This window comes from Pan troglodytes, chromosome 16 (assembly GCF_028858775.2).
Source record: "Pan troglodytes isolate AG18354 chromosome 16, NHGRI_mPanTro3-v2.0_pri, whole genome shotgun sequence".
Taxonomy (NCBI): domain Eukaryota; kingdom Metazoa; phylum Chordata; class Mammalia; order Primates; family Hominidae; genus Pan; species Pan troglodytes.
Genome location: NC_072414.2, coordinates 55,722,425 through 55,742,500, shown reverse-complemented (window position 1 = coordinate 55,742,500; position 20,076 = coordinate 55,722,425). Strand labels below are relative to the sequence as shown.

Here is a 20,076-nt window from a genome sequence, read left to right as displayed (position 1 = left end):
TTCAGATTGCTGATTGTTTTGATTTTGTTGATTTTGGGTTGCCAAATTGTCAGTCAGTCACCTATTTGTCTTGCCAAAGACAAAATTTTTTTTTCCCACCTAACCCTTTCCCCAAGCATCTTAAATCAGTTAGTGATTCTTTTGGTATTCATTAGTCAAAAATGAAGATGTTTAAGGGGAACTACCTTGTTACTGCTTCACATGGCCCTCTTTGTAAGTGATAATTATTGCAATAATGAGGTGAGGTATTTCTAAAACTAAATAATAAACATCAGTTTTGTGATTTATATAATCCATTTTATATGATAATACCTTGTTCTAATCTTAAATCTCACCGGAATAGTGAGAAACACATAAAGGAGAAGTTTTAAGACAGTATTTTCAAAGCTGGTAAGATGGGGCAAATATAACAAATTGCAAGCCAATTAGTGGTTTAGCAGACCCTCTCAGAAGACCTTTCTGTTTTTTTCTATGACCAGTTATTTTTATTTTCAGATCAGCTGTTTTTCTGCCTATACAGTGAATGCCTAAAGGCAGCATGATAAATCGCTGTAACAATCTTTAAAATGATCAAAATGATTTTAACATCAGAAAGTTATTTACTATCAAACCACACTTTAGTTTCATAGATTTCATTTATCCCTAAAGCCAACAATCTAATCATCTCAGAAGTTATGTGTAACGTATTTCTGTTTTTTTCAGGTCTATGCTTGGGGCTGTGGAGCTTGTCTAGGTTGTGGTTCTTCAGAAGCTACTGCTTTGAGACCCAAGCTTATTGAAGAACTGGCTGCCACAAGAATAGTTGATGTTTCTATTGGAGACAGTCATTGTTTGGCTCTTTCTCATGGTAAAGTCATTTGTTTTTAAGGAAATAGTGTCAACTGTTGTCTTGTGTAAATATATTACATTTGAATTTGGCTTTTCTTTTATATAATACTTTATATTTTGTTTTTAGATAATGAAGTTTATGCCTGGGGCAATAACTCAATGGGGCAATGTGGTCAGGGAAATTCCACAGGTCCTATTACTAAACCAAAGAAAGTGAGTGGCTTAGATGGCATAGCTATTCAGCAGATTTCGGCTGGAACATCACATAGTCTGGCATGGACTGCTCTTCCTAGGGACAGGTAAGAGTGCCTGTGTTTAAAAATTCTTGTGTGTTTTAACATAAGAAACACCAATAAAAAGTAGAAACACTAATAAAAACAGAAATAATTGTGCTTTGTTCATAAAATACTCTTCTGAACATATATAGTATTGCTTTTTCTCTATCATAGAAATGACATTAGATTTCTTTTTATTTGAATGTTGAGGTTAGACATGTTTCCGAAGCAAGAAGTCATACCCAGTATTTAAGACATTGTCTTTTAAACATTTTGAGTTCTCTCTCATCTCTACATGCTGATTTAAAAAAATTAAATATCTGCATATCAAGAGGAAATTAAAATAATTAAAATCAGAACTAGGCTTTATTGATTTAATGTTTAACCTCAGTGCTCTCAATCTGGTTGGTTTTTGAATTTTTTTTTTTTTTTGGAAAAAAATTGTCATACTTTAAATCAAGGAGGTTAATTTTTGCAGAAACTTAGCTTTTTCCTAAAGTGCTAACTGTATGTGTTTAGTCCATCAGGTAGGTGAGTTTCAGTCACTATTAGGAGATTGAATTTTAAAGAATGTTTGGGTTATTTCAGATATTTTCAGATACACATGGGCTAATTTATAGCTTAGAATGTATTTTATTTGCATTCTATGCCTTTGACTCAGGGTTTTAAAATGATACTCTAACCAATTAAAAATATTTATCGATAGTTATTCCTCTAACACAAAAGCCAAAATAAATAAGTTGAATATAAATAATTTGCTATTGGCATTAAATCTCCAACTTCCCACTTCATATGTAGATAGTTGGGTCCCAAGAACTGAAAAGTATTAACAAGAAATTTCAGGATTTTGTCTTTTAATAGATTTCAGTATATCACTCTATAGAGTCAGGATATTTTTCTTAATATGAAATATATATTTTCTGGACTCTTAGAACCAGAGGGGCTTTAGTAGATCATGTGACTCAGCCCTCTGCTTTCAGGTGAGTGGACATCCAAACCTTCCAAAACAGGTGGTGGTTGTATGTTTTCTTCTCAAAGATGGCAAATTCTTGGTTTTCCTTAGTTGCTAAAATGAAAGGTTTTATCACTTTCATAATCAATAATGTCTTCTTTGTATCTTGTTGAAATCATTCAGCTTTAATGTATATATGTATATATATATATTTTTTGAGATGGAGTCTCACTCTGTTGCCCAGGCTGGAGTGCAGTGATACAGTCTCTGCTCACTGCAGTGTCTGCTTCCCAGGTTCAAGCGATTCCCCTGCCTTAGCCTCCCGGGTAGCTGGGACTACAGGCATATACCACCATGCCCGACTAATTTTTATATTTTTAGTAGAGATGGGTTTTCACCATGTTGGCCAGGCTGGTCCTGAACTCCTCACCTCAGGTGATCTGCATTCCTTGGCCTCCCAAAGTGCTAGGATTACAGGCATGAGCCACTGTGCCCGGCCAATATATGTTTTAATTTTCGTTTTTGATCGTGCATAAAAATTTCATTTTAAGACTGTTTTATTATTTTCTTATGTGTCCTTCTAGACAAGTTGTTGCATGGCACCGACCTTATTGTGTAGATCTTGAAGAGAGTACCTTCTCACACCTGCGTTCTTTTCTTGAGAGATACTGTGATAAAATAAACAGTGAGATTCCCCCACTTCCTTTCCCTTCATCAAGGTATGTTATATGTATGTTTTGTATCTGTGTGTGTGTGCGTGTGTGCGCATGTGTGCGTGTGTATAAATTATTCCTTTTGAGTTTTGACTTACTGTTCTTTCTTGTTTGGCTTCCCAAATTATATGAAACTTTTTTATAATCTAGAAAAGAGCTAAACTTAGATACTTATTGATAATAACTTCTAGGGAAAAAGTTACTTGTAATTTCACAAATCATGTTTTAAAAATTACTGTTGTTCATGACTTGACAACATTTTTTTTTTTTAAAGATAGTGTCTTGCTCTGTCGCCCAGGCTAGAGTGCAGTGGCATGATCTCAGTTCACTGCAGCCTCTGCCTCCCGGGTTCAAGCGATTCTCTTGCCTCAGCCTTCTGAGTAGCTGGGATTACAGGCACCCGCCATCATGCCCAGCTAATTTTTGTATTTTTAGTAGAGGCGGGGTTTTGCCATGTTGGCCAGGCTAGTCTCTAACTCCTGACTTCAGGTGATCCGCCCACCTCGGCCTCCCAAAGTGCTGGGATTACAGGCATGAGCCACCGCACCTGGCCAAAAAAATTTTTAAAGATATAAAAATGTTACCCAAACTGGATAGCACAGGCACTTTTATGTTCCGAGAATTCATAGACGTTTATTTGGTTTCAGAGAACACCACAGTTTTCTCAAGCTGTGCCTGAAGCTACTTTCAAATCACCTTGCTCTTGCACTTGCGGGAGGGGTAGCTACCAGCATTCTCGGGAGGCAGGCAGGTCCACTTCGAAATTTGCTCTTCAGACTGATGGACTCAACTGTCCCAGATGAAATCCAAGAGGTAAGAGAATAGGACTTGTGAATCTGTATCTCAAACCACGTCTTTCTCTGAGATTTTAGCTATACAATATATTCAACTGTACATTGGACAATTTCAATTGGATGTTGTTTCCCTTACTCCTATTTTCTTGGTGAGAGTATTTTTGGTTAACTCATCCTTGAGACAAAGGTCAGATGCCATCTCTGAGAAACTTTTTATTCCTGCTCTCCCACCAGATTTGGTTTTTCTTGTATGTGTTCTCATTACATCACATTGTATTCTAGTTGCTTATTTACAAACATGTCACTCTTTTTTCACCAGAAGATGAGTTCCTGAGGGCAAGGACCTAGGGCATGGCTTGGTCAGTAGTAGTAACTGAATAAGTGGACTGGATCATCTACTAGAACTGTAACCAGAGCTAAGGAGAGAAAGGTCAGCTTAAGGAGGAAGAAGTGGCCTAGAATAGAATACTGGTTATAAATAAGGAGAGTATAGTTTAAAAAAACATATTTAGTATTATAATACCAAATTTAATTTGGGGGAAACTTAAAAATATCTATATATTTGTAATACAAAATACAGAAAATAAACTCTTTTGGCAGGTAATAATAGAAAGTACAGTAATTTTTAAACCAGTGCACTCCTAAATTATCAGTGGATCAAAGAAAGAAATTACAAGATAAATTTAATACTTAAGATTAATGAAAACAAAAACTTAACATACCAAAACTCATGAAATGCAGCTAAAGCTGTGCTTGGAGGAAAATTTATAGCTTATAAACATCTATATTAAAAAAATATATATCGAATCAGTAATTTAACCTTCTACCTTAAGAAATTAGAAAAAGAAGAGTCAACTCAACCCAAAGCAAGTAGAAAAAAGGAACTAATGTAGGTTAGAGTGAAATTAAAAAGATAAAGAACAGAAAAACAATTGAGGAGATCCAGGAAACTAAATGTTTGTTCTTTGAAAAGACAAAATCAACAAACCTCTGGCTGGACTGACCAAGAAAAATGAGAGAGGACTTAAATTACTCAAATCAGGAATGAAAGACAAGATATTACTACTGACCCTACAGAAATCAAAAGGGAAATTGAGAGGCAGAGCAAGATGGTGGAATAGAAGGCTCCATTGATCATTCCCCCTGCCAAGGACACCACTTTAACAACTCTACACAGAAAAAACCACCTTCATAAGAACCAAAAATCAGGTGAGCACTTACAGTACCTAGTTTTAACTTCATATGACTGAAAGAGGCACTGAAGAGATAGAAAAAACAGTCCTGAATAGGCAGTGCCACTCCTCCCCCTGCAGCAGTGGCAGTATGGTGCAGAGAGTGTCTCTGGGTGCTTGGGGAGGGAGAACACAACAATTGTGAGGCATTGAACTCAATGCTATCCTGTTAGAGCAGAAAGGAGAACTGGACCAAACTCAGCTGACACCTGTGCACAGAGGGAGCATTTAAACCAACCCTAGCCAGAGGGGAACTGCTGATCCCAGTGATCCAAATTTGAATTCCTGCAAGGCTTGCCACTGAGGGCTATAGTGCTCTGTGTCTCCAAGTAAACTTGAAAGGCAGTCTAGGCCAAAAGGACTGCAACTCTTAGGCGAGTCCTAGTGCTGAACTGGTCCCAGAGACAGTGGACAGAGGGGCAGGTGACATACTGAGACACCAGCTGGGGTAACCAAGGGAGTGCTGGCTCACCCCCTGCTGCCCCGACCCCAATGCCAGGCTGCACAGCTCGTGGCTCCAAGAGAGACCCGTTTCTTCCACTTGAGAGGAAAGAGTGGGCAGGACTTTGTCTTGTGTCTTAGATAACATCTTGGTCACAGCAGGATAGGGGACCAGTCAGAGTCGCAAGTCTCCCTGTTCCAGATGCCAGCTCTCAGATGACATTTCTAGACATGTCCCGGGCCAGAAGGGAACCCACTGCCTTGAAGAAAAAGACTCAGTACTGGCAGCATTCATCACCTGCTAACCGAAGAGCCCATGGGCTGTGAATAACCAGCATTGATACCCAGCTGCTGTGTCAAGGGCTTTGGGTGAGCCTCTGAGACTTTCTGGCTTCAGGTACCAGCACAGCCATGGAGGGACAGAGTACCAAATACACTCTTGGGATCCCTGATTCCAGGACTTGATTCTTGGATGGCATTTCTAGACCTGTCCTGGGCTACAGGAGAACCCACTGCCCTGAAGGGTGAGACCTAGGCCAGGCAGTATTCACCATAAGCTAACTTAAGAATCCCTGGGCCTTAAGCTTAAGGGAACATTGGTGCTTGTCTGGCAATATTCCTTGTGGCCTGGGGTGGTGGTAGCTATGGGGCGAGGCTCCTCTAGCTTTGGAAAGGGGAGGCACAAGTGAAAAAGACTGTGTCTTGTGGTTTCAGTGCCAGCTCAGCCATAGTACAATAGAACATTGGGTAGACCTCTAAGGTTTTTGACTCTAGTCCCTGACTCCCAAATGGCACCTCTAGACCCACCTGAGGCTTGGGGGACCTCACTCCCCCTGAAGGGAAGGACACAGCCTGGCTGGCTTTGCCACTGGCTGATTGTGGAACCACAGAGTCTTGAGCAAACATAGGCAATAGCCAGGGAGTGGTTACGGCAAGCTTGGGTGAGACCCAGTGCTGTGCTGGTGCTGTGCTAGCTTTAGGTCTGACCCAGTGCAGTCATAGTGGTGTTGGCCACAGGGGTGCTTGTGTCACTCCACCCCCATAGGTGGCTGAGGAGAGAGAGAGAGAGAGAGAGAGAGAGAGAGAGACACACACACACACACACACTCTGTTTGGGAGAAAGTAAGGGAAGAGAACAAGAGTCTCTGCCTGATAATCCAGAGAATTCTCCCAGATCTTGTCCAAGACCATCAAGGTGGTACCTCTATGAGGCTGCAAGAACCACAACGTTACTAAAGCAGATACAGTTTAGATCACAATACCCAAGTCCTTTAAAATATCTGGAAAGCCCAAGAAGGATGGGTACAGATAAGCCCAGACAGTGAAGACTACAATAAATACCTAACTCTTCAATATCTACTGGCATCCACACCATCCATGACCTAACCAAATGAACCAAAGAAGGCACCAAGGACCAATCCTGGAGAAACAGATTTGTGACCTTTCACACAGAGAATTCAAAATAGCTTTGTTGAGGAAAGTCAAAGAAATTCAAGATAGCACAGAGAAGGAATTCAGAATCCTATCACATAAATTTAACAGAGATTAAAATAATTTGAAAGAATCAAGTAGAAATTCTGGAGCTGATAAATGCAGTTGACATTTTGAAGAATGCCTCAGAATCCTTTAATACCAGAATTGATGGCAGAAGAAAGAATTAGTGAGCTGGGCATGGTGGCTCATGCCTGTAATCCCAGCACTTTTGGAGGCCAAGGTAGGTGGATCACAAGGTCAAGAGATAGAGACATTCCTAGCCAACATGGTGAAACCCCTTCTCTACTAAAAATACAAAAAAAATTAGCTGGATGTGGGGGCACATGCCTGTAGTCCCAGCTACTCGGGAGGCTAAGGCAGGAGAATCGCTTGAACCTGGGAGGTGGAGGTTTCAGTGAGCCCAGATTGCGCCACTGCACTCCAGCCTGGTGACAGAGTGAGACTCCATCTCAAAAAAAAAAAAAAAAAAGAAAAAGAAAAAAAGAAAAAAAAAAGAAAATACACAGAGGAGACAAAAGAAAAAGAATAAAAAAGGTTGAAGCACACCTACAGGATCTAGAAAATAGTCTCAAAGGGCAAGTCAAAGAGTTGTTGGCCTTAAAGAAAAATCTCATGAAGGAAAGCCCAGGACCAAATGGCTTCACTTGTGAATTCCACAAAATATTTGAAGAAGGATTAAGACTAGTTCTTCACAAACTCTTCCAGAATGTAGAAGAGAAGCTAATACTTCCCAACTATATTTTGTGAGGCCAGTATTACCCTAATTGTGGACCAAAACATTGCAAGAAAAGAAAAACTATAGACCTGCTATTAAAGTACTCTGATGCATTCTTCAGTATCCATTATGAAGATAGATGTAAAAATTCTCAACAAACTACTAACAAACCAAATCCAGCAACTTACCTAAAAGATTGTACCCCATGACCAAATGGGATGTATCCCATTTTCAAAGTATGAAAATCAATCAATATAATACACCATATTAATAGAAAAAATGAACAAAAACAATGTGATTATCTGGATGCTGAAAAAGCATCTGACAAAATTCAACATTCTTTCATGATAGAAATATTCAACAAATTAGGAATAGAAGGGAACTTTCTTAACCTGATAAAGGGCATCTATGAAAAAGTTATAGTTAATATCATATTCAATGGAGAAAGACTGAAAACCTTCCCCCTAAGATCAGGAATAAAATAAAGACTTCCACTCCTGCCATTTCTATTCTAGCTGGGGCAATTATATAAGATAATGAAACAAAACTCATGTAGATTGAAAAGGAAGTTGTAAAACGATTTCTGTTTGCAGATGACATGATTTTGTGTGTAGAAAATCCTAAGGAACACACACACACTCATACACAACTATTAGGGCTAATAAACGAGTTCAGCAGAGCTTCAGGGTAAAAGATAAATGTGCAAAAATTGTTTCTATACACCAACAATGTACAATCAAAAAATGAAATTAAGGAAACAAGTTTATGTACAAAAGCATCAAAAAGAATAGGATACTTAGGAATACATTTAACAAAAGAAGTGTAAGACTTGTACACTGAAAGAACAAAACATTATTGAAAGAAATTAAAGAAGACTGAAATAAATGGAAACACACCTCATGTTTATGGATTGCAAGACTTAATATTGTGAAGATATCAATACTTTGCAAATTGGTTCACAGATTGAGCGCAATCACTATCAAAATTCTTGCTGGCTTTGTTTGGCAGAAATTTATAAGCTGATCCTAAAATCATATGGAAATTCAAGGATCCAGAGTAGCCAAAACTATCTTGAAAAAGAAGAGGAAAGTTAGAAGGCTCACACTTTCCAACTTCAAAACATACTACTTTAGAGTTACAGTAATAAAAATAGAGTGGCTGTGTCAAGGATAAATATATAGATCAATGGAATAGAATTAAGAGTCTAGAAGTAAACTCATACATCTGTGGCTTACTGATTTTCTACAAGAGTGCCAAAACTATTTCATGAGAGAATAGTGTCTCATGGTACTTGGACAACTGTATACCCACATGCAAAAGAATGAAGTTGGCCTGTTACATCATATAAAAAAAAATTAAAGTGGATTAAAGACCTAAATGTAAGAGCTACAACTGTAAAACTCATAAAAGAAAACATAGGGCCAGGCGCACGCCTGTAATCCCAGCACTTTGGAATGCCGAGGCAGGTGGATCACCTGAAGTCGAGTTCAAGACCAGCCTAACATGGTGAAACCCCGTATCTACTAAATACAAAAAATTAGCCAGGTGTAGTGGCGTGTGCCTGTAATCCCAGCTGAGGCAGGAGAATTGCTTGAACCCAGGAAGCGGAGGTTGCAGTGAGCTGAGATCACACCATTGCACTCCAGCCTGGGAGACAAGAATGAAACTCTGTCTCAAAAAAAAAAGATGGGCCCGGCGCGGTGGCTCACGCCTGTAATCCCAGCACTTTGGCAGGCTGAGGCGGGCGGATCACGAGGTCAGGAGTTCGAGACCAGCCTGACCAACATGGTGAAACCCCATCTCTACTAAAAATACAAACATTAGCCAGGTGTGGAGGTGCACGCCTGTAATCCCAGCTACTTGGGAGGCTGGGGCAGGAGAATTGCTTGAACCTGGGAGGCAGAGGTTGCAGTGAGTGGAGACCGCACCGTTGCACTCCAGCCTGGGTGACAGGGCAAGAGTCCGTCTCACAAAAAAATAAAAAAAAAAAACAACATAGATGTAAATCTTGATCACCTTGGATTAGGCAATGGTTTCTTAGCTATGACATCAAAAGCACAAACAACCAAAGGAAAAATAAATTGGACATCATCAAAATTAAAAACATTTGTGCTTCAAAGGATACTTTCAAGAAAATGAAGACAGCACACAGAACGGGAGAGATACTTGTAAGTCATATATCTGATGAGGTTCTAGTTTCTAGAATATATAAAGAATTCTTACAGCTCAACAATAAAAAAGACAGATAACCCAGTTTTAAAAATGAACAAAGAATCTGAGTAGACATATCTCTAGAGAAGAGATACAAATAGCCAGTAAACACATGAAAAAATGTTCAACATCATTAATTATTAGGGAAATACAAATCAAAACCACACTGAGATACCACTTCACACCCACTAAGTGACAGTAATCAAAAAGGCTGACTAATAGCAAACATTGGAGGAGGTGGAGAAATTAGAACCTTCATGCATTGCATGAGAATGTAAAATGGTGCAGGTGCTTTGGAAAACAGGCAGTTCCTTAAATAGTTAAACATAGAGTTACTATATGATCCAGCAGTTCCACTACTAGGTCTGTACCCAAGAGCATTGAAAACATATGTCCACACAAAAACTTGTACATGAATGTTCATAACAGCATTATTTATAATAGTCAAAAGGTGAAAACAACATGTGTCTGTCAACTGATAAACAAATGAACAAAATTTGGTATATTCATACAATGTAATATTATTTAGCCATAAAAAGGAGTGAAGTAGTGATACATACTACAACCTAACCGAACCTTCTAAATATTATCCTAAGTGGCTGGATACAGTGGCCCACACCTGTAATCTGCACACTTTGGGAGGCTAAGGTGGGCACATCACTTGAGTCCAGGAGTTTGAGACCAGCCTGGCCAAATGGTGAAACCCTGTCTCTACTAAAAATACAAAAATTAGTTGAGTCTGGTGGCGCATGCCTGTAGTCCCAGATACTTGGGAGGCTGAGGCACAAGAATTGCTTGAAACCGGGAGGCAGAGGTTGCGGTGAGCTGACATCATACCACTGCACGCTAGCCTGGGCAACAGAGTGAGACTCTGTCTCAAAAAAAAAAAAAAAAAAATGCTAAGTGAAGAAGCCAGACACAAAGGGCCGTATATTGTGTAAGTCCATTTATTTATTTATTTATTTGTTTGTTTAACAGAGTCTTGCTCTTTTGCCCAAGCTGGAGTGCAATGGCTCGATCTCGGCTCACTGTAACCTCCACGTCCTGGATTCAAGCGATTATCCTGCCTCGCCTCCCGAGTAGCTGGGACTGCAGGCGCACACCACCGTGCCCAGCTAGTGTTTGTATTTTTAGTAGAGACAGGGTTTCACCATGTTGGCCAGGCTGGTCTTGAACTCCTTACCTCAGGTGATCTGCCTGCCTCGACCTCCCAAAGTGCTGGGATTAGAGGCATGAGCCACCGCGCCCGGCCTATATAACTCCATTTATATGAAATGTGCAGAGTAAGCAAGTCCATAGCAATACCTTAGTGGGCTGGGTGCAGTGGCTTACGCCTATAATCCCAGCACTTTGGGATGCCGAGGAGGGTAGATCACTTGAGAGAAATAGTTCGAGACGAGCCTGGCCAACATGGTAAAACCCTTTTTTACTAAAAATACAAAAATTAGCCTGGCGTTGTGGCGTGTGCTTGTAGTCCTAGCCGCTTGGGAGGCTGAGGCAGGAGAATCGCCTGAACCTTTGAGATGGAGGTTGCAGTGAGCCGAGATCACGCCACTGCACTCCAGCCTGGGCAACAGAACGAGGCTCCATCTAAAAAAAAAAAAAATGGTATATTAGTGGTTGTTGGAGGTCTTGAGCAGGGTTAGGGAATGACTGGTAATGGGCACACGGCTTTTTTTCTTTTGGTAGTAATGAAGATATTCTAAATTGGATAGTGGTGATGGTTGCACAACTCTGAATAGACTAAAAACCATTGAATTTTATACTTTCAAGAGGTGAATTCTGTGGCATGTGGATTATATGTCAATTTGAAAAAAAAATAAACTGACTTTTCAAGTAGAGGGACATATCCCCTCAAATGGGGTTGGAGGAATATCCTGGTGGTGAGTAGGAACTGTGATGATTTAATATTTATCAGAAACGGGGTAGTGTAAGATTTTGAAAAGGGTAAAAGTACTAGAATAAAATAAGGAAACGTAAACTTAAAAAATTATATTTTGGGTTATCTTTTTATTCTTTGGGTCTCTTTGACAGCCATTGCATCTTAGAAGAATACTTGGAGATAGATTGTTCCAGGATGTTATACACAGGCTGTTTCTGTTTACAGCTATTTGTGTTCCTCTTTTCTTATTTCTGAAACTTCTAGTAATTTATCTATTTGCAGTAACCACATTGCTGCTGTTTCTTGTATGCTTTCCCACCATTTTCCTTTGACCCTCTCTGAATTTTCTTCTTTTAAAAATTTTTTTATTTGAACTACCTGTAGACTTAAGGAAATATTGCATAAATAATAGTTTTCATATGTCTCTCACCCACCTTCCTATTATGTTAATGTCTTACATAACCATTATATACTTATCAAAACAAATAAATTAGTATTGGTTTAATACTATTAAGTAAACATCTTATTAGAAATTTTGTCAGTTTTCTACTGATGTCCTTGTTTTGTTGCAGGATCCTATTTGGGATCCCATATTGCTTTTAATTGTTATTTCTCTTCTGTAACAATTTAGTGTCCTGCAACAATTCCTTAGTCTTTCTTTGTCTTTCACGAGCTTGACATTTCATGAGTATTATTTAATTATTTTATTGAATATCTCTGTCATTTTTTTCAGGATGGGATTGAGTTATGTATTTTGGGCAAGAATACCACAGAAATAATGTGTCCTTGGTATGTTATTACATGAGGTTAATGATGTCCATATATCTTATTACTGACAATGTTGGCCTCAATCACATGGTTAAGGTGGTTTCTGCTGGGTTTCTTCATCCATCAGTAGCTTCTGAGAGAGGACTGATAGAAAGTACATTAAATGAAAATATGCTCACACTTAAACAGTTTGACAATTGAATATCTTCATGAATGGTTTAGGCATAAAATTCTAAATTGGAAATCATTTTTCAGTAAGACTTGTGAAGTCATTGCTTCATTGTCTTCTAGTTTTCAGTGGTGTTACTTAGAAAATCAGTGCGCTTCAAATTTTTGATCCTTTTTATGGAAATCTGTTTTTCTCTCTAGATGCTATATAGCAAGTTCTTCTTGTCCTTTGTGTTCTCACATTTCAAAATGATATGAACTGATGTGGGGAAAGTCATAACCTTCAATATTAAAAAATTATCTTGGCCAGGCACAGTGGCTCACGCCTGTAATCCCAGCACTTTTGGAGGCCGAGGCGGGCAGATCACCTGAGGCCAGGAATTGAAGACCAGCTGGCCAATATGCAAAACCCCTTCTCTACTAAAAAAAAAAAAAAAGATATATATATATATCTGCAAAAAAGATATATATATATATATCTGGAAAAAAGATATATATATATATCTGGAAAAAAGATATATATATATATCTGGAAGTGTTTTGTTGATTTCTTCTTCATTGTTTTCTGTGTTCTTTCTTTCTCTCTGGAACTCCTTATTATTGGGATACTTGACCTCCTGAGCCAGTCCTCTTAATTTTCTTGTGTTTTCCTTCCTGTTTTCCATCTTTTCCCCCCTCTGCTTTATAAGAAATTTAATTCTATATTCTAGCCCTTCTATTGAGATTTTCTGTTTCTTTTATCATCTTTTTAATTTATAAGAGCTCTTCATTCTGGAAGTGTTCCTTTTTTAGTAGCCTCCCGTTCTGTCTTACACTTTTTGAAGATACTAATTTTTGTTCTTGTTTCTATGTACTTTTTTTTAAAAATTAGACCATTTCTGTTAGTTTTAGTCTCTGTCATAATAAAGGCTTTCCTCAAATTTCTAATAACCTTCGGCTTCGAAGCCAATCATGGGTAAGAGTGTGATGCTATGGCCGGGCGTAGTGGCTCACGCCTGTAATCCCAGCACTTTAGGAGGCTGAGGTGGGCAGATCACCTGAGGTCAGGAGTTCGAGACCAGCCTGGCCAACGTGGTGAAACCCCATCTCTACTAAAAATACAAAAATTACCTGGGCATGGTGGCGCATGCCTGTAATCCCAGCTACTTAAGGCTGAGGCAGGAAAATCGCTTGAACCCCAGAGGCGGAGGTTGCCGTGAGCCGAGATTGTGCCACTGTGCTCCAGCCTGGGCGACAAGAGCAAGACTCCGTCTCAAAAAAAAAAAAAAGAGAGTGTGATGCTAAAAGGCTGATGGATGCTAAAAGTTCCCTACACAGAGAGAGATGAGGTTTATCAAATTTATTGTAGATTGATGTGACTGGGCTATATTTTAGGGGAAGGTAACATTTCATGTCTGTCACTTAAAGTCTTTTCTACTGGACTAGTGAGATTCTTCAAAGGAAGGCTCTTCTAAACTACTGCTAGAAGGTATAAACCTGAGTGACAGTCTTCTGGTGAGGAAAAGGAGTTTAGGAGTCTCAGTATTCAGAATGAACACTTTGTCTTAAAATCACCCAATTTTAGTTTGGTATTCCTGCCTTCAACTGTGCCTATTATCTTAACCAGTTTTCAACCAATCTTCCTGTTTTGAGCTCTTCCTTTTTGCCCTCTTGCAGAAGTATATGAGCCTCTAGGAATTTTACAGTACAAATCAAAGTGTTTTTTGGTTTTTCTCATTTTTGACTTAGGGTGTAGCCATTTCAGGTCTTCTAAGTCAGTTACCCTTTGTCTGTTCCTTTCTGTTTCCAAAATTTTGATGCTGTTTTTTCCTTTCCATTCTGGGGAGGGGAGTCTTTTTGACTTATCCCACCAACCCCTGCCCATTGCTTTAGATGGGCTTTTGGAAACAGAATATGTGCATTTAGTCCTTAATCCTTAGTCACCTTTGTTGAATTTCCACAGCTATAATTTGATTTTAGCTTTGATTTTAGCTTTATTTTAGTTTGAGTAGAGTACTCTGAGAAAGTCATTAAAGATTTGTCCTGTTCTTAACTGTGTTGGAGGACACATGCTTTTGGATGGAAGGGTTATTCTTCTTGTGTACTTGAATTTTTCAATCATTATAGTAATTCAAATAATTATTAATAGAACATTGACTTATAGAAAAATTGAGTATTAGAACTGACAGGCACTATGGAGTTTATCTTAGTCCAACACTGTTTTTACTGATAAAGAAGCCATGACCCAGAGAAGTTATGAGGCCTAAGATAATGCAGCTCCTATTCCTTATGCTGTTCCCACTACCTGGACCTTTGTCTAGCCAGGTCCTACTAATTCTGTAATTCTTTTTTTTTTTTTTATGCTTTAAATTTTAGGGTACATGTGCACAATGTGCGGGTTAGTTACATATGTATACATGTGCCATGTTGGTGTGCTGCACCCATCAACTTGTCATTTAACATTAGGTATATCTCCTAATGCTATCCCTCCCCCCTCCCCCCACCCCACAACAGGCCCTGGTGTGTGATGTTCACCTTCCTGTGTCCATGTGTTCTAATTCTGTAATTCTTAAATGCTCGATCCTCAGGGAGATCTTCCATGAGCCCATAGGCCATGTTAATTGCCATGTTTGTGTGCTCACACAAGTTCCTGCACCCTTTTACTTTCCCTATGTGACTCCTTTCACATTTATACTTTCTTGCTCAGGGTCTTTCTTTCCCATTAGACTGTAGGCTCATGAAAGCAGAGATTTTGTCTGTCTTATTCATTTCTGCACCCAAATCACTTTGCACAGAGCCTTACCAGGGTGAATGCTATAGAATCAACACTAAATATTTGTTAGGTGATGATTAGCTATTTAGTGGCAAATCCAAAATATGTATTCATAGTCTTCTTAAAGACATCTGAAGGAGGACTTGCATGCCTTCTTTTTTATCATGCCATCTTTTTTAGACTTACATGATCCTAGTAGTCAGTGAGTTCGCTTTAAGTGTGTTTTTATTAAAAACTAAGAACCAGGCCAATCAGTATACTTTTCTCTTTTGATATTAGGTGGTAATTGAAACTTTATCAGTGGGAGCAACCATGCTGTTACCTCCATTACGAGAACGGATGGAATTACTTCATTCTCTTTTACCTCAAGGACCTGATAGATGGGAAAGCTTATCTAAAGGACAGGTAGGTCTTTGCTTGCCGTGTAAGTAAACCAGTAGTATCCTAAAAATTTGGACTGAGAAGGAAATAAAACTAATAAATTGCCATGTGTTCTTGGAGCATAAGTACTTGATGGGTCTAGTAAATCCTGGTTATTTAATGTTTTATGCTGGAAGAATTCCCAGTTGTCTTAACAACCTTAGGTGAAGCAAGTGATGATTTATTAAGTTATTTGGGGCTAATTATTAAAATAAGGACTAATTTTTCCAGTGTTTCTTATGGTACTAAGCCAGACACTCTGTGGTTTATTTGTAGTATGCTGAGTTGAAATCAAGTGCATGTGCTACTGTTGGTTCCATGCTGAGAACTTTGTCTGAAATCGTTTGTATAAAGAGTATAGATGACTATTAGGAAAAAGTATTTGATAATATGAGTATACTTTTCTTCCCATTTTTATCTTATATACCTTAAAATAGTACATTTTGCTCAATCAAGTAGAAGTTATCAGATTCAGAGATACAGATTTGAGGAAAAAAAATTGGTACTTATTTGCAGTATAATATTTACTGATACTTTTCTTTCTTTTAAATCTTTTTTTGGAGACAGAGTCTTGCTCTGTCATCCACGCTGGAGTAGGGTGGTGCAATCATAGCTCACTCTAACCTTGAACTCCTAAGCTCAAGGGATCCTACTGCCTTGGCCTCTGGAGTAGCTAAGACTGCTGGAACGTGCCACCACACCCGGCTAATTTTTTTTTCTTATTTTTATAGCGGTGGGGTCTTGCTGTATTTCCCAGGCTGTTCTTGAACTCCTGGCCTCAAATGATCCTCCTGCTTTGGCCTCCCAAAGTGCTGGGATTATAGGCATGAGACCACTGTGCCTGGTCCATAGGTGATTTTTTTTTTTTTTTGAGACAGGGTTTTGCTCTGTCATCCAGGCTGGAGTGCAGTGGCACGATCATGGCTTTCTGTAGCCTCAACCTCTTGGGCTCAAGTGATTCTCCCACCTCAGCCTTCTGAGTAGCTGAAACTACAGGCGTGCACCACCATGCTCAGCTAATTTTTGTATTTTTTGTAGAGGGGGTTTCGCTATGTTGCCCAGGCTGGTCTTGAATTCCTGGACTCAAGCGGATCCACCTGCCTTGGCCTCCCAAAGTGCTGTGATTACAGGTGTGAGCCACTGCGCCCAGCCTACAGATGATTTTTAATGAGTATTTTGCATTAGTTTAGATTTCAAGCGATTTATTTTAAACATTAGAATAAGTAATTGTCATTGGTAATGTCACACTGTAGAATCATGTGTCATATTATTTATCTATTGGCACTTCGTACTCCTCTCTACTTACAGTACTAAAATCATTATGCATAGTATGCCATGTTAGCTTAGAGATTTAGGCATTATAATGAAGGCTGAAATAAAAACCTTTTATTTAGGAAAAAAGTTGCATTTTCCTAAATCCCATTTCCTAAATGGGATTAATTGGATAGTTTTTATAATTATGTACTTCCTGAGGATGATTGTTTATTAAGCTAGTAAGTGGATTAGTATAGTTTTTTTCTGGGATCCTTTTGTGTTCTTTTCTAGTGCATATTACGCTAGTTACTTGTTCCTATTTTATTGTTCTTTAGAGAATGCAACTGGATATCATCCTGACAAGTTTGCAAGATCATACCCATGTAGCCTCCCTACTTGGCTATAGTTCACCCTCTGATGCTGCTGACCTATCTTCTGTGTGTACTGGCTACGGAAATCTGTCAGATCAACCTTACGGCACTCAGAGCTGCCATCCAGATACCCACCTGGCTGAAATTTTGATGAAGACCCTCTTAAGAAATTTAGGATTTTATACGGTAAGTTGTTCTTTCATTGTAGTAAAAAAAGAATAAAGGGGTAGGGATCTCTTTAGTCAAGGTATTTTGACATTTAAACACCTATGATAGAAATCAAACTCTAGACCCCTCTCCCTCAAGGGGAAAAACATGTCAGGGTTTCTGAAATATTGTGGGGACCAAATAACATGTAATTGAGAATTTCAAAGGGATTTATTTTAGAATTTTACCAGATTTTTCTGATATTGTAGAATAATAAACAGAATAAAATAGGAACATTTTTAGAGAGAATAATAATGAGCAAGGGATTAACCTTGCCAGTTATAATCTTATAATGAAACAATGTACTTGGTACTGAATGAGAATAGGTTGGTCAGTAGGATAGAGGACAGTGGACCCTATAGCTTTCCCTGTATTAGTATGCCATTAATTCTAAATCTCTAGTGTTTCTTAAATTCATCTTTTTTTCCTGCCATTTCTTTGAGTTCTAAGCCAGATCATTATGATTCAGTGCTAATAATGTTATAGCTATTGTCACTATTGCTGGTTTCTTCTCAGCATCTTACTGCTGGAATAACTTTGTATTAAATAACTTCTTTATATTAAAGAATACAACTTCTTTGTATTAAATTAAAACCCCTTCAGGCCAGGCGCGGTGTCTTATGCCTGTAATCTCAGCACTTTGGGAGGCCGAGTTGGGTGGATCACCTGAGGTCAGGAGTTTGAGGCCAGCCTGGCCAATATGGTGAAACCCCGTCTCTGCTAAAAATGCAAAAATTAGCCAGGCGTGGTGGCCGGCATCTATAGTCCCAACTACTCAGGAGGCCGAGGTGGGAGAGTTGCTTGAACAAGGGAGCAGAGGCTGAAGTGAGCTGAGGTCGCACCACTGCACTCCAGCCTGGGTGACAGAGCGAGACCCCATCTCAAAACAACACCACCACCACCACAACCCTTCAGACCCTTTATCATCGGCTCACACACCATTCTTATCTGAAATCATCCTTTTCCAGAATTGTACATTGTACACGTATTTCTTGTTGTTTTTCTCTACCAATCTGTGATGTAAGACTTGACTATTCTGGGAAACCTTGCCCAAATAACCCCATCTAGCCAGAGATGCATATAGCTACACATCTCTGTACTCATCAGCACTTACAGGATCAGAGTGCACTGTGCAACTTAACTTTGAATTGTTTGTGTATCAATTCATATTGTTTCCTGTGGCTCTTCAGGGCCTGGTCTATGTACTCTTTTTCTTCCAATACAAGTCTTAGTGCTCTATCCCACCCACATTGAAAGGTTGATCACTAAGTCAGAGTGAACATTCTTCCTACAAAATTCTTTTCTTTCAGATTTAAGAATGTAAATTTAATCTGATGTTAAGGAGTAATGGCTGCAAATGGATAAGAACAATATTGTGTATATAGCCATTTGTTAATGACCAAAAATTTTTCCCAAAGTTATAAGGAATGTTACAACAAAGTTGTAAGGAATATTAGGGCAAAGGCAGATTTATATATTATATGGAAATGGAAATAAAATACTAACTGCTTTTGGGTAGAAATAATAAATTATTGTCTCTTTCTGATGTGATTTAAACCAAATTTGTTCTAAGATTTTAAAATAATGGTCCTAATTAACAACTTAGAGCAAGGGCCCTACAGTGTTCCCATATTGTCTTGTATATTGTACACATAAACCAAATTTTCTGCCTAAAGATATTCAGCACATGATTATTTACAGGAAAAAAAGTTGGAAATAACAGAAATATCTAAAAAAGAGGAGTGGTTAAGTAATTTATGGTACATGTGTTCAATGGAATATTTTATTATATTTTATATACGCATGGTTTATGAAAATATGTAAAACATTTATGATTCCATTGGAAAAGAGCAGACCAAAAATAGAATATGCAGTACAATATTATGAAAAATATTTTAAAAGGACAAAGGAAAGAAATACACCAAAAAATATTATAGTAGCAGTCATTTTCTTTGAGTAGTTGTTTAAATGGTGCTTTTAACTTTTTAAAATAGAGTTTTGATATTTTCTAAATATACAAAGCATCTCTTTTTAAAAAATATTTTTAACTTGAAGTAATTTAAAACTCACAGAGGAGTTACAGGAATCATTCAAAGAATTCCCCTGTGCTCTTCAGCCAAATTTGTTCTCTCTAAATCATTTGAGAGTAAATTGCAGATGGCTGGCTGCCCCTAAGTATTTAAGCATGTATTAAGTATGTATTTTTAAAAAACCAGGACATTTTCTTATGTAACAAGAGAATAATTATTGAATTCACAAAATTTAACATTGATACAGAACTGTTATTTAATATATAGTCTACATTTACATTTCTACAGTTGCCCCTATAATGTCCTTTATAGCAGTTTCTGACCCCAGCCCTTCCTCTTCATGATCTGGTCCAGAATCACACATTGTATTTAGTTGTCATATCTCTTTTTTAATTTTAATTTTAATTTTATTAGAGACAGGCTTTCTGTTGCCCAGGCTGGAGTGCAGTGGCACCATCATAGCTCACTACAGCTTCGAACTCCTGGGCTCAAGTGGTCCTCCCACTTCAGCCTCCCAAGTAGCTGGGACTAGAGGTGTGCACCACCATGCTCAGCTAATTTAAAAAAAA

General features: G+C 38.4%; 1 protein-coding gene across 30 annotated transcripts in view; it reads left to right on the top strand.

Annotated features, from left to right (window-relative positions):
* Positions 1-20,076, top strand: part of HERC1 (HECT and RLD domain containing E3 ubiquitin protein ligase family member 1) — a 285,017-nt gene that overhangs the window by 142,875 nt on the left and 122,066 nt on the right. For 28 of the 30 annotated variants that reach the window (XR_010151727.1, XM_054667631.2, XM_054667632.1 and 25 more), the window contains exons 9-14: positions 703-847; positions 956-1,127; positions 2,640-2,774; positions 3,416-3,581; positions 15,505-15,630; positions 17,235-17,456. Coding sequence is in view for 29 of the 30 variants with exons in the window: in XM_054667631.2 (XP_054523606.1) it covers positions 703-847; positions 956-1,127; positions 2,640-2,774; positions 3,416-3,581; positions 15,505-15,630; positions 17,235-17,456 (966 nt within the window). In the remaining variant the exon portion in view is untranslated. Of the gene's footprint in view, positions 1-702; positions 848-955; positions 1,128-2,639; positions 2,775-3,415; positions 3,582-4,639; positions 4,772-11,473; positions 11,539-15,504; positions 15,631-17,234; positions 17,457-20,076 lie in introns of those variants that run through there. The other 2 variants (XM_054667650.2, XM_054667651.2) reach the window with 2 other exon arrangements.